The following is a 14,041-nucleotide window of genomic DNA, read 5'->3' as shown; positions in this document are numbered from 1 at the left end:
GCGTTGTTTGTAGACATCTCCAAAGTCATGTGGCCAGCAAGATTGCATTGAGCGGCATTACCTTCCCGCTGAAGCGGTACCTATTGATCTATTCAAATTTGCATGTTTTCGAACTGCTAGGTTGGCAGAAGCTGGGGCTAATAGCGGGAGCTCACTCCACTCCCCGGATTCGAACCACCAACTTTTCAGTCAGCAAGTTCAGCAACTCAGCAGTTTAACCTGCTGCACCACCAGAAGCTCAATCTCCTACATCTGATCTATTCACATTCATATATCCATTTATTTATATCCCACATTTCTTCCAGACTGATTCAATGTGATTCACAAAAGACAAAAAGTATAATACAAATAAAATATTTACAATATAGTTCATATCTCTATCACGAGATATCTTTATCTGTTTCCTCATCAGCAACCCAGAGGATAGGGAAAACGAATGGGAAGGTATGGCAAAATTAATTTCTGGGTTTGATCTTACATACATGCTACCGAGTCAGGGTAATCATTACCTCTAAACAAGACCAACTCTTAGCTTTTTAAAAATGTAGTTTCCTTGATATTTTAAATCATGAACTTTAGCAATAGTTGTGTCCAAAACAGGGTCTGAGATGTGCTATGTGGAACAAAATGGAGAATTTTCAGTCTGCTAAAGTAAAAATGAATTAGAAAGAAGCTTCTTCAAGGTCACTGATCAGTTGCTGAATGCATTACTGTCAAGGATCCCAGCCATCAATCTTCTCTCCATATCTCCAGTGTTTCGTGGTCCCCTGAAGCTTAAATCCAAACCTTACACCTTCCTCTCTAAAGCAGCTGTAGGAACATGACTTATGACTATTGTTGTATTAATGTTTCTAACAGATTTTTTTTTTAAAAAAAATCTGTCAGATTAAAGACTGAAGAGACCTCTCTACTTTTTGCCTGCCCACTGCAACTGTGGCAAAAATACTCTTCCCCAGGGTATCACTAGGTTTCTCAAGAAGAAAGCATCCATCAGCGCCAGTTATGAGAGCAGTTGCTCAAAAAACAAATGGAAACTGACAGTTGCAGATTTCAATGGAGCACATGGGTACAATTGTGTGTTAAAGCCAAGGACTCAGTCATGCATATCATCTGCTGAAACACTAATTTTATACACCAAGGAACACTTGGTCAAGAGGGCCAGAAGTAGCAGCAATGTGATATGGAACCAACGTGGTCTTCTTCATGCCTTAGACTGCAGTAAGGACACAGCGTCTGAATATTCAGCTGACAAGAGCGCATGAAAAGTAATGACCCAAGTGGCTTTTTAGGCTCCCAAATAAAATACAAACATACAGCTTTCAGACTGCTCTTTCGAAATGCATCTATCTTTTCATGGCTCAAAGTTTTGTAGTGTTTTCATTGGTTGGTGTTGATTTCCAATGTGTTTTTCTGACCTTGCTCATCATTACTGCTAGAGAGTAGGCTTGTGCAATAAGGGTAAACCTTGATCCATTTCAGTGTCTCGGATTTCGATGGGGGCCCTGATCTGTTTTTCGGGAGTTTCCCAAATTCTGGAGGACTGAAATCCGTTTTCGATCAGGAAGCTGAAAGATTTGTTTTCAATCTGGCCCCTTGGTGACAATTGGGGGGGAGGGCTTCTCGAGTTTAAGGCAAGGACTTAAGAAACACCCCATCCTGCTATCCTTTCCCTTCTCTCTTTAGAGGGAACCCAGGTATAAGGTAAAGGCTTAAGATTCCCCCCTTCCTGCGTTCCATTCTGGGATCCTTCTAGCGGCTGCCTCCCGCCCTGCACTCCAAAGAAACCGAAAGCAGCCGGGTTTCAACAGCTGCTGTTCTGTGGCAGCCGAAAAAAAATTGACAGTGGAACCCATGTCATTACAGGCCTCCGAACCAACCAAACCAACCAGAGACTTTTTTTTGAAAACAGATCTGTGAACAAGCCTACTAGAGAGTACAGCAGCTCCTTGCTGAAAAATGAACCCCTTTTGTGACTCTTCCACTCATAGTCAACAGAGCAACATAAGAGTGACACTGACTACATCACAAAGACAGACAGTCAAAAGGCCCTGTAATACAGTTTGGACATCCCTTATCCAGGAGACTGAAATCTGAAATACTTCAAACTCCAAAATACCTCCATGGGTGGTTCAGTGTATGCTTCATGTCAAAATTTTAAAAAACTATTATATAAAATATCCCCAGGCTATGTGTATATATGAAACATAAATGAATTTCTAATTTAGAATTGGGTTCCATCTCCATGATATTGCCTTTGGGAATACAGGAATATACCTGGTCCAAACATTTCAAATAAAGGATGCTCAACCTGTATGTCCAATGAAAGCAGAACCAACAGGGTTTTCAAACATCTCAACTTGAGAGGCGTTATCAGTACTGAAGAAATGGATTTGGCTTCACTCAGTTTGAGGCCATTCCTTTCACCTTGTTAACAGTAAAGCCCTAGAAGGGGAGGGAAGGGACCCTCTTCCCTTACTGAGCATGTTTCAAAAAATCTTCTTATGAACTTGTAGTCTTTTCCATTGAAGAGGATGCCATTTTATGTGTAACTTTTATAAGAATGATGTTTTAAGAAAATTAAAAAAGGAAGATTAAGGCAGAAGGGAGAGGGAAAATTGAGGAGTTGAAAATGAAATTGAAAGTCTTTGCTAGACAAAACAGCACAGTAGTAGTCTTAGATTGGCAACTGAAAAGAGACGAAAATGGGTAAAAGTGTTCAAATTGACTTTATAACCCAGAGAGAGTGAGTGCAGGAAGGAGAGAAGAAAGGTGGGGGAATGTTGTGAGGAATGGCTATAAAAGGTTAGATAAAAGGTGCCAGAGAGAAGTACAAAAGGAACAGGTTATAAATATGAAAAATAAAGCTTTCACATGCACATTTTTGCTTTGGACTATAAAGGCACCAGGCTGTGCTTTGGACCTCGTGACATAATTTTTTCTTTGCTGGATCTCCTATCTCTATTGTCTAATTGCAAGAAATGATACTGTGGACTCACCAAGCACCAACATAAATGAATTTCTTATTTAGACTTGGTCCCACCTCCACAATATCGCCTTTGGGAATACAGGTATCTGAAAATCCGGGGGGAGGGGGGGGGGAGGCCAAAATACGTCTGGTCCCAAGCATTTCAGATAAAGGATACTCAATCTGTATCTCCAATGAAAGCAGAACCAGCAGGGCTTTCAAAGATCTCAACTTGAGAGGCATTATCAGTATTGGACTAATTGATTTGGCTTCATTGAGTACATCTTGTTAGCAATAAAGTACTAGAAGGGGAGAAAGACACCCTCTTCCCTCATTGAGCATGTTCTTAAAAATCTTCTTATGAATTTGTGTTTGTTATTGTTTATTTGTTCAGTCGCTTCCGACTCTTTGTGACCAGCCCACTCCAGAATTCCCTGTTGGCCATCGCCACCCCCAGCTCCTTCAAGGTCAAGCCAGTCACTTCAAGGATAGCATCCATCCATCTTGCCATTGGTTGGATCCTCTTCCTTTTTCCTTCCATTTTCCCCAGCATCATTCTCTTCTTTAAGCTTTTCTGTCTTCTCATTATGTGGCCAAAGTACTTCATCTTTGCCTCTAATATCCTTCCCTCCAGTGAATAGTCAGGAATATTTCCTGGAGTGTGGACTGGTTTGATCTTCTTGCGGTCCAAAACACTCTCAGAATTTTCCTCCAACAACACAGTTCAAAAGCATCTATCTCCCTTCACTCAGACTTCCTTATGGTCCAGCTCTCACATCCATAGGTTACAACAGGGAATACCATCACTTTCACTATGCAGACCTTTGTTACCAGTGTGAGGTCTCGTCACCATTTTATTGAGATTGGTCATTGTTTCTCCTCCCAAAAAGCAAACACCTTCTGATTTCCTGGCTGCAGGATCAGTACAACCAGAGATGAATTTGTAGTCTTTCCCATAAGAACTGCTTCTTGATTTCTTGACTGCAATTTATCATAACTAAATTAAATCACAGAGGATCTCGGATGCAACAAATCAACATAGCATTTTGTTTGCTTCATTAAAGATCCAAAGCACACTGATGAATGCAGACAGGACAGCAAGCCAGATGCATGTCTCCTTCAGGTTTTTTGAATCCTATAACACTTTAACTCATAAGTAGCAGACCGCTTCTTGTGCCTTGATTCCAAATTGCCTCAACTACACTTCTGTTCAGTTCTTGCCGGTGGTATATGAGCCTGGATTGGATTGGTTTTTCCTCTAGCTTTTTCCATCATCACACACTTATCTATGCACTTGCCACTCTTAAACACGTCAGATTTCTTGCCTCAGTCTTGGTATTTATAGAGATTTATTGGCTTACATTCAATGAGGAATCTACTTAAACAGATTTTATTTCCTTGCCCTAGAATGGCTTTGGATGTATTGCTGTGGAAGCAAGAAATACCTCTTGCCTTTTCTGTCTCCACAGTCCTCAATACCCCATCTAATAATTTCTCCATTCTTTTTTCTGAGGGAAATCTGCAGGTTCCTAGTGTACCCTGGGAGAATTAAGAGGGTATATACAAAAATTCTAATTCAGAGGCAGACTTGTAAAAAGTATTTTCCATTTTCTTTCACACTCACAGTTGTTTGCTGTGCATATTTTTGATATGAGATTACCTAACAGAGATCTTGGGGCCCTGGTGGCGGAGCGTGTTAAAGTGCTGAGCTGCTGAACTTGTAGACCAAAAGGTTGCAGGTTTGAATCCGGAGAGAGGAATGAGCTCCCGCTGTTAGCCCCAGCTTCTGCCAACTTAGCAGTTCGAAAACATGCCAATGTGAGTAGATCAATAGGTACCACTCCAGCAGGAAGGTAATGGCACTCCATGCAGTTATACTGGCCACATGACCTTGGAGGTGTCTAAGGACAACGCCAGCTCTTCGGCTTAGAAATGGAGATGAGCACCAACCCCTAGAGTCGGACACGACTGGACTTAACGTCAGGGGAAACCTTTACCTTTACTTTTGACAGAGATCTTATTACAATTCTAATAACTAAGCATTAAAAATTTAATCCAAGCTTATGGTGTAGATACCACAACTGAGATTTCTGATTTCATTATTTATGATGATGATTCATCCAGCTTGGTGGGTATAAGTCTCTAAGTAAAATAGGACACCTCTCAAAAGGATGCCTTCATGCAAAAAACCCCCTAAAATGTGGAAAATATTTTTTTACATGAATGTTCTTTATATAAGATTGGGTTGCAATTAAGAAATACTGAAAGCTTTGCATTGCAAAAATGCTGGCTACTATTCAGAGTGTGTACATGCTTTGGAATTTCTATTGCTTTTTTCTTTTGGAAGTCTACTTCCAAAGCAATGATTGCTTGGAAAAAAACAACAGCTAAGGTATGAAAATTCCATAAAATCTGTAGTGTTTATAGTAGCAAGGAAGAAGAGAATATCATATGCATAGACAGCATCTTCTCATTATACAACTTTTGCTGTGGGAGAAATAAGTTGAATGGAGGAGTCTGAAGAACAATATAGTGGTTTAGTAATGAGAAAAAAAAAAACCTCTCGCCCTTATAAATCTGAGGTTTTACATACTGGATTGCGGGTGTTATATGATAGTTTAGATCCACAGATTTAGGACATTACAGTAAATGCCACTGATAATTTCAGGCTCTTCCACATTGCCCTTTATCCCAGGATCTGATCCCAGATTACCTGCTTAAAACTGGAATATATGAGTCCCCACTGCTAGATAACCTGGAATAAACAGATAATCTCGGATCAGATCCTGGGATAGAGGAGCAGTGTGGAAGGGCCCCTAGTTGCTTTTGACAGATCTCCTTTTTAAGTGGCATTCCACTGTAAGAAACCAGATTTTACAAGAACTAGCCTTATGTAAAATTCCATTCCTGTATTCCTATTCATTTTGGAAAACAACAACACATCAAAAATAACTTCCCCATTCCATGTGAAATAAAAAGAGCAAATAGTTCTTGAAGTTCGTTTGCATGACTAAGTTTCCACCCATTCCTTTCAATTTATAAAATTTCAATTTTTATACAAACAGAACATGTTGCCACAGGGCTAATAATGATTTACATAGTGCACATGGCATATACTTAATGATGAAATAAAGGTCCTGCTGCAAACCATCAGTCAACTTATTTTTAACACTGCACATTACAGGAAGAAATATTAATGTTCCTTTGTTGTTTAGGTGTTTAAGAAAAAACAAGCAGAGCCTTTCCTTCATTTAGTGTAGCGGTTGATTTGTTTAGGACAAGCTGTATTATGCTTGAAGGAACTGCTTTAATAATGGGATTATTAATCATCATCCGAAATGCAAATGTGTCCCCAATCTAGACACAGAAACTGTGACTGCCTCACCCCAAACTGCATCCGACCCCCTTTTCAGGATTCTCAAAAGACAACTCTTTACCATCTTTAAAAGCTTCAGCTTGCTCTGTCACACCCACATGGGCTGGCAACATGGAATGCATGCAAAGAACTGGGACAGCGTGAAAAATTAATACCTGAATCAGCAAGAAGTATGCAAATATTGGTTTTAAAAATGTTATTTACAATCCACCTCACTTACGATTCCACTGATACCTATTCATGGTCTGAAAATTTTGCAGCTGTTTAATTTTAGGAAAATTCAAGGGTGCTGTATTATATTCCAGCACAGGAAACAAAACAGTGCAGGGAAATTTAAGTTGGTCTATTGCAAATGACATCACTAATTCATGAGCAGTATTGCAAACAATGACTACATTTGTATGCAAGTAAGCCATGATGAGGATTCAAAATTAGGACAGGGGAGTTATGTAACATGGAGCACATTTTTCTTAGGTGAAATTTGTGTGATGCTGAACCCTGGGAGGAATACAGGTATACACAACATTCAAAAGAAAACCAAAGACCACTTCATCACAAACATTTCTGTTCTCTAGTTTGGAGATGCTGAGCATCACGGCATAAATATGTAAAAGATATATAGCTGTATTAAGATTCACCATGAAACATCTTTCTTAACTTGTGTCCCACTCACACTACAGAACGAAAACATTTTATTCCACTTTAGCTGCTGTTCTATGGAAATTATTATTATTATTATTATTATTATTATTATTATTATTATTATTATTATTATTATTATGACACAGCAAACAAGATTATTATTATTATTATTTTATTATGACACAGCAAACAAAATAGACATGCTGGATTTCATATCACAAAATCACAAGTCGAACACTTCCCAAGTGTCTAGGACTGTGTGCTGTATTTTCGGATGTTGCGTGCAGATCCCAGTAAGGTGGCCTTTTGCAGTTGGCAGATTGTGATTTTGTCAATGTCTATTTTTCCAAATGCCGGCTGAGATATTATTATTATTATTATTATTATTATTATTATTATTATTATTATTATTATTATTATTATTATTTTACTACTACTACTACTACTACTACTAATAATAATAATAATAAGAAGAAGAATATTAATAATAAGAATAATAGCTTTATTCATATCCTGCCACCATCTCCCAAAAGGGACTCGGGGTGGCTTACAAGCACATGGTAGTGCAATGAAATATACAAATACAGTCAAAACACTGTAAAACACATAACACAAAATACAGTAAAACACATAACAATTGTAAACAATAACAATGTCAGTGTCGTAACATAAACACTGAAATACTGGAATTGGCAATTGGGGGAGAGGCATTCAGAACTTTCTAGCAGAAAGTTCTTGTAACTCCCGTCCCCATGGAACAAGGACAGCTAAAATGGAATAATAACTTTATAGTTATGAAGCCATCACCATTCAAGCAAGGAGCTTTGAAATGGTTGAACAGAAGCTCTCCGAAGCTTTAGGTGCTCTTACAGCCTATTCCAGGGAAAACCAGCATATTCCTAATCCATCTAAAATGTAGGTGTGTGCTTTTCACCTTAAGAACAGACAAGCATCTCAAGCCCTGAGGATTACCTGGAAAGGAATCCCACTGGAGCATTGCAGCACACTAAAATACCTGGGAGTTATTCTGTACCATGCTCTGATTTATAAGAAGCACTGCTTGAATATCAAACAAAAAGTGGGTGCTAGAAATAATATCATACAAAAGCTAACGGGCACAACCTGGAGATCACAACCAGACACAGTGAAGACATCTGCCCTTTTGCTTTGCTACTCTGCTGCTGAATACGCATGCCCAGTGTGGAATACATCTCACTATGTTAAAATAGTGGATTTGGCTCTTAATGAAACATGCCGCATTATCACAGGATGTCTATGTCCTACACCACTGGAGAAATTATACTGTTTTGCTGGTATTGCACCACCTGACATCCGTCGGGAAGTAGCAGCCTATAACAAAAGGATCAAGGCATTGACACCTCCGGCCCATCCTCTGTTTGGATATCAGCCAGCAAGCCAATGCCTTAAATCAAGACATAGCTTCCTAAGATCTACAGAGATACTCACAGGAACACTTCAGCAAGGCAGAGTCCAAAAGTGGGAGGTTAAAGCCTGGAACCTCAATCAGTGGCTGATACTGGATAAGAAACTCCCCCCTGGGCACATAGAAGACTGAGAAACTTGGAAGGTGCTGAATAGATGTGCTCTAGGACTACAAGATGCAGAGCTAATCTTAAGAAATGGGGCTACAAAGTGGAGTCCACGACATGCGAGTGTGAAGAAGAGCAAACCACAGACCACTTAGTACAATGCAGTCTGAGCCCTGCCACATGCACAATGGAGGACCGTCTTATAGCGACACCAGAGGCACTCCAAGTGGCCATTTCTGATCAAAGGAAATTTAGTACAATGCCAAGTTTTTAACTTTGTGGTTTTTCTATACATTATAACGGTATTCTCAATTAGCTTCTGACACAATAAATAAATCAAATTATGAAGTTTAAATGGGTCCCTGGATGAACGAAGGTAAAAGACAATTAAAAAAATCTAGCATTTAAGATAGTTTGCCTATCAACCCACCATGGTGTCCTGTTTTCTAAATGTAGAGAGCCTAATGAGTAATAGCCTGTCTGCTTTTTTTTCTATAAAACTAACAATTATTTCAGTGGATTAAAAAATTACCTGAAACCAAACATAGCCAGTCATGGGTTTTTAGATATTTGAGCCTATAATTCCTCAGCAAGAATAAGTAACAGTAAAGAGGCACGGGGGTTGCCATCAAAAAATATTTGAAGGACCATGCTTGCCACTTCTTCTCTAAACATTACAAAATGTATAATTTACAGTCTAATAAAGGGGAATATGGGAACTTCTCTCCAAGTGAAAAAAAGGAAATCACAATGCTCAGTACCTTTATCAAGTGATGCTCCAGCCATGTGATAAAAGCTTAAAGCTGTATCCACATCATTTATATTTTTCAGGAAGGTGAAGAAGTTTTCCACCTCTTCAAAAGTCAGCCCCTGCAGTAAAATGAAACGCAATCTGGTTAGGGTTCAAACAATACAAATTAATAGGAAAATCAAACAACATGAGTCTCAGAATTTGTCTCAGAATAATGTTAAGAAGGGAATGAGAACAACCAAACAAAAGTGACTAGATACAAAATATGCACCAAGTATAACTGGAAACCAGTGTAGTGGAAACTTAGGGCCCTTCCACACAGCCATATAATCCAGAATATCAAGGCAGAAAATCCCACAATATCTGCTTTTAACTGAGTTATGTAAGTCTACAAGTTAAACCGCTAAGCTGCTGAACTTGCTGAATGAAAGGCTGGCGGTTCAAATTTGGGGAGCGGGGTGAACTCCCGCTGTTAGCCCGAGCTTCTGCCAACCTAGCAGTTCGAAAACATGTAAATGTGAACAGATCATTAGGTACCACTTTGTCAGGAAAGTAATGATGCTCCATGCAGTCATGCTGGCCACATGACCTAGGAGGTGTTTAGGGGCAACGCCAGCTCTTCGGCTTAGAAATTGAGATGAGCACCAACTCCCAGAGTTAGAGTAGACTTTACCTTTACCTTATCTGAGTCCACACTGCCATATATTCCAGTACAAAGGAGAAAATGTGGAATGTATGGAATGGAAGTAGATGTATGGAAGAGGCCTTAGTGGGTAATTATACTAAGGAAGACAGTCTTGTTCTGAATTTTTGTCTTCTAAATACCAGTACTGTCTTCTCTATATTCTATGGACTTATTTTCCTCTCATTATATGACCACTGACTATTTAGAAATGAACACCACTTTCTTAAGGCCATAATCCAAAATACACTTCATTATACCCCTGAGTAAACAGGAATATCCCTATTATTTATCATATCTTTACACCTATCCAGCATCAAAGCTATATAAAATCAAGAAGAAAGCAAAATCGGCATTAAATTAATGGAAGTCTTCATTTTGACACTGCTAGGTTATGTTGGGAAAGAGAAGAAACAGTTAGAATTAATTAGGTGTGAATCTAAGCATCTTCCAATAAAATCAACATGTCGAGAAAAACTCAGATCCTTAGATACTTCTCCAAACCACAATGTCAAAGTATTATATATTAATTGAAAGACATGAATTCAGTTTGCCGAGGAAAACAAAGAAGTTCATGGAATTTAGATCTTCAGATGAAATGCAACATCTCTTACTATACTGGATGAATTTTTTTTGTATTATGAGCTACCCTTAGCACTAGATGCAAGCGACACAAACAAAATCATTTCAAAACTTAGTTACAGCTCCAACACACTAATACATTTTACAGACTTGCACAAATGTTTTATGTTGCAAGGAAGAGATTAGGTAATTAAAAATAACTAATTTTCAACATGTCTTGCTCAGAGGCTAATATGCTGTACAAGTGAAAAGAGAAAGGTCAAAATTTTATATCAATCTCTGAGATACCATACAGAATGAACCTCTTTTTACATTCAAACCATGCACTGTGTTATCATCAAATCTCTTTAGAAGTTCAAAGGAAATGATTGGATGCAAGCAATCTAAAAGCTACAAGGCATCAGCAATATTCACTATTAAACATGAACACTTCAATATCTTATCTATTAGTGCTTTAAAAGAAAAGAAAAATGACTATTTTTGTTCAGCACAAAAATACAGTGACTTTGATGATGTTTCAGAACAGAAGAATCAAAAATGGGAAATCTACTCAAGCCTACGAACAAAACATTATTTGGGCAATACTACCAACTTTCTTGTTCTACCATCAGGTGGATCTAATGATAGATGGAGTGAAGAGATCCATCCAAGTCATCACAAGCTATCTTCCCCTCTATGCATTAAGAATGGTTTCATAAGACTAATGGCAGCACCTTATTTGGGAATTATTATGCCATTCTGTAAAACTGTAAGAAAAGAAATTGCTTCTATAGACGATCAATCTATTTCTACAGTAGTGTCCAACTGAAACCTCTCTGTTAGACCTACACTTTTTTAGTTTTAATATCACATTCATTAAAGAAGTTAGTGGAATTGCTTTTTGCTATAGTTTGTAGCTATCACTACATATTATCAATGTTTGGTTTGGAACCCAGGAATTATGTGCTAATGTTCTGCCTTCATACACCCCCCCCCCTCCCACGGCGTTTCCATACATTTACTGGAAGAGCAGTAAAGCTATGCTAATAATGAAAATAATCTCAGTGCTGCAGGGTTCCGACCTGGGCCTGGTTCTGTTCAACATCTTTATTAATGACATAGATGAAGAAAAAATGATAATCAAGTTTGCAGATGACACAAAATTGGGAGGGATAGCTCATACTCCAGAAGACAAGGAGCAGAAATCAAAACTATCTTAACAGATTAGAGATGGGCCAAAACTAACAAAATGAAGTTCAACAGAGACAAATGCAAAATACTCCGCTTAGGCAGAAAAAATGAAATGCAAAGATACAGAATGGGGGATGCTTGTCTCGACAGCAGTATGTGTGAAAAAGATCTTGGCGTAATCGTGGACAACAAGTTAAACATGAGCCAACAATGTGATGTGGTGGCAAAAAAAACCCAATGGGATTTTGGCCTGCATAAATAGAAATACAGTAGAACCCCGCAGTCTGTGTTAAACGGGCGGACCTCAGCTCAGTCAACCCGGATCACTCGGATTACCAGGTTTCCTCTCCCTTTGGCGGCCGCTTGGACCCAGGGAAGCACGAAGCGTGCCGCTCCCCTGGGTCCTAGCCCCCGCCAAACAGAGAGGCTTCTTCTCCGTTCGGCCGGGGTTTGGATCCAGGGAAGCATGCCGCTCCCCTGGGTCCTAGCCCCCGCCAAACGGAGAGGCTTCCAGCCACGCGTGTTGCTAAGTAGATAGCAAGCTACCTAGCAACATGCACGGGGCGCTCGCCCCTTGGGAGGTGCCCCCTGCGTGTTGCTAGGTAGCTTGCTATCTACTTAGCAACACATACACCTAGCCAGCCAGCGAGCAGGTGGAGGGCCTTTGCACGGAGGCTTGGACGAGCGTAGCTCGGACGAGCAAGGTTTTACTGTATAGTGTCTAGATCTAGGGAAGTCGTGCTACCCCTCTATTCCGCCTTGGTCAGACCACACCTGGAATACTGTGTCCAATTCTGGGCATCACAATTAAAGGGAGATGTCGACAAGCTGTAATGTGTCCAGAAGAGGGTGACTAAAATGATCAAAGGTCTGAAGAGCAAGCCCTATGAGGAGTGGCTTAAAGAGCTGGGCATGCTTAGCCTGCAGAAGAGAAGGCTGAGCAAAGACATGATGGCCATATATAAATATGAGAGGGGATGTCATAGGGAGGAGAGAGCAAGCTTGCTATCTGCTGCCTTGGAGACTAGGACATGGAACAATGGAGGCGTTTAAACAGAGGCTGGATGGTCATCTGTCGGGGGTGCTTTGAATGTGATTTTCCTGCTTCTTGGCATGGGATTGGACTGAATGGCCCATGAGGTATCTTCCAACTTTATGATTCTATGACTATCAAGAGAGAAAAATAGATGTTTGCAAAAAGAACTATGCCCAGTTTCTTTAGAACCAAGAATATGATGTTTCTATGTAATTTCTCCACAATCAGAACTAAAAGCAATCAGAAAAATGTCATCAATGAACTAAATTAATAAACAAGCATGCCTATATACCACACCTTCCCAGTTACAAAAAACATAAAATTAGAACAATCTCCCCATTTACCTTGTGTAAGTAAATGTAGTCAAGAACATGACAGAAATTTCAAAACAACAATGGTGAATCCCACCTGGGAAAGTAGTGTGAAATAAGGACCAACTTAAAGACAAAGGTAAGCTGCTCACTGGCAGGTCAAGCTGCAAGTTAAGTTTGCCCTATCTTTGAGATTTGTCTCAGGTGCTCTGCTCCAAAATTTTGAATAAGTTACAGTTTTTCCCGAAGAACATCATATACTGCTAATAATAAAAATAACAAAACATAGTCAAATGAAACACTGATTTCTAGTATTCCAGGAAACTTGCAAAGAACAGAATCTGCAGGTTCAGTCCGACATACGTCCTGAAGAAGAAGCAGTACAGTACGCTCAATGTGGCATCCTTCATTGTAATTTTAGGATTGAAGTCCTACGGTGTGTGGAATACTGATCTCTACAGAAAGTTGTGTCATAAAAAGTAACTAAAATATTTGGACATCAGATTTAGACTTCAAAAACTCTTGCTGCTCCAAAGGAGGGGAAAAGAGAACAGTCTCTAAGAGCACAAAGCTAAAAACAACCCTGATGGCTTCTCTTCAAATGAAGGGCTGATGTATCTTGACATGGTATATGGATTCATTCTTGATTAACTTGATATTATGACTGCAAACATCTCAAAGGTGCCTATCTGTTCCCCTTTGGGCAAACTGAGATGCCAATGACACACATTTTCTATAGGAGGGCAGTTGTGAAGATGGACCTTCAGCTAAAAGGCCCATCCAATCCCATGAGTCTTGATGCTGTAACTGAATCTGAGGAAATGCATGGCTTGGATCAAAGGAGACACTTCCATAAAAATAATCTACCGAGTGGCAAAATAGTGAAATTTGACCTCAACATTTCTTCTGAAGTGCCCTCACTGTCACTTCCTCTGGCTGGTAACAAAAAATCAGTGACATCAATTTACTGCAATGT

General features: G+C 39.4%; 1 protein-coding gene across 2 annotated transcripts in view; it reads right to left on the bottom strand.

The window, feature by feature from the left end:
• Positions 1-14,041, bottom strand: part of micu1 (mitochondrial calcium uptake 1) — a 202,469-nt gene that overhangs the window by 37,312 nt on the left and 151,116 nt on the right. For both annotated transcript variants that reach the window (XR_010004610.1, XM_008106670.3), the window contains exon 10: positions 9,295-9,403. Coding sequence is in view for 1 of the 2 variants with exons in the window: in XM_008106670.3 (XP_008104877.1) it covers positions 9,295-9,403 (109 nt within the window). In the remaining variant the exon portion in view is untranslated. The remainder of the gene's footprint in view (positions 1-9,294; positions 9,404-14,041) is intronic.

Source organism: Anolis carolinensis, chromosome 3 (genome assembly GCF_035594765.1).
Source record: "Anolis carolinensis isolate JA03-04 chromosome 3, rAnoCar3.1.pri, whole genome shotgun sequence".
NCBI classification, from domain to species: domain Eukaryota; kingdom Metazoa; phylum Chordata; class Lepidosauria; order Squamata; family Dactyloidae; genus Anolis; species Anolis carolinensis.
The sequence above is the reverse complement of the archived record's forward strand: the minus strand, read 5'-3'. Positions and strand labels throughout refer to the sequence as shown.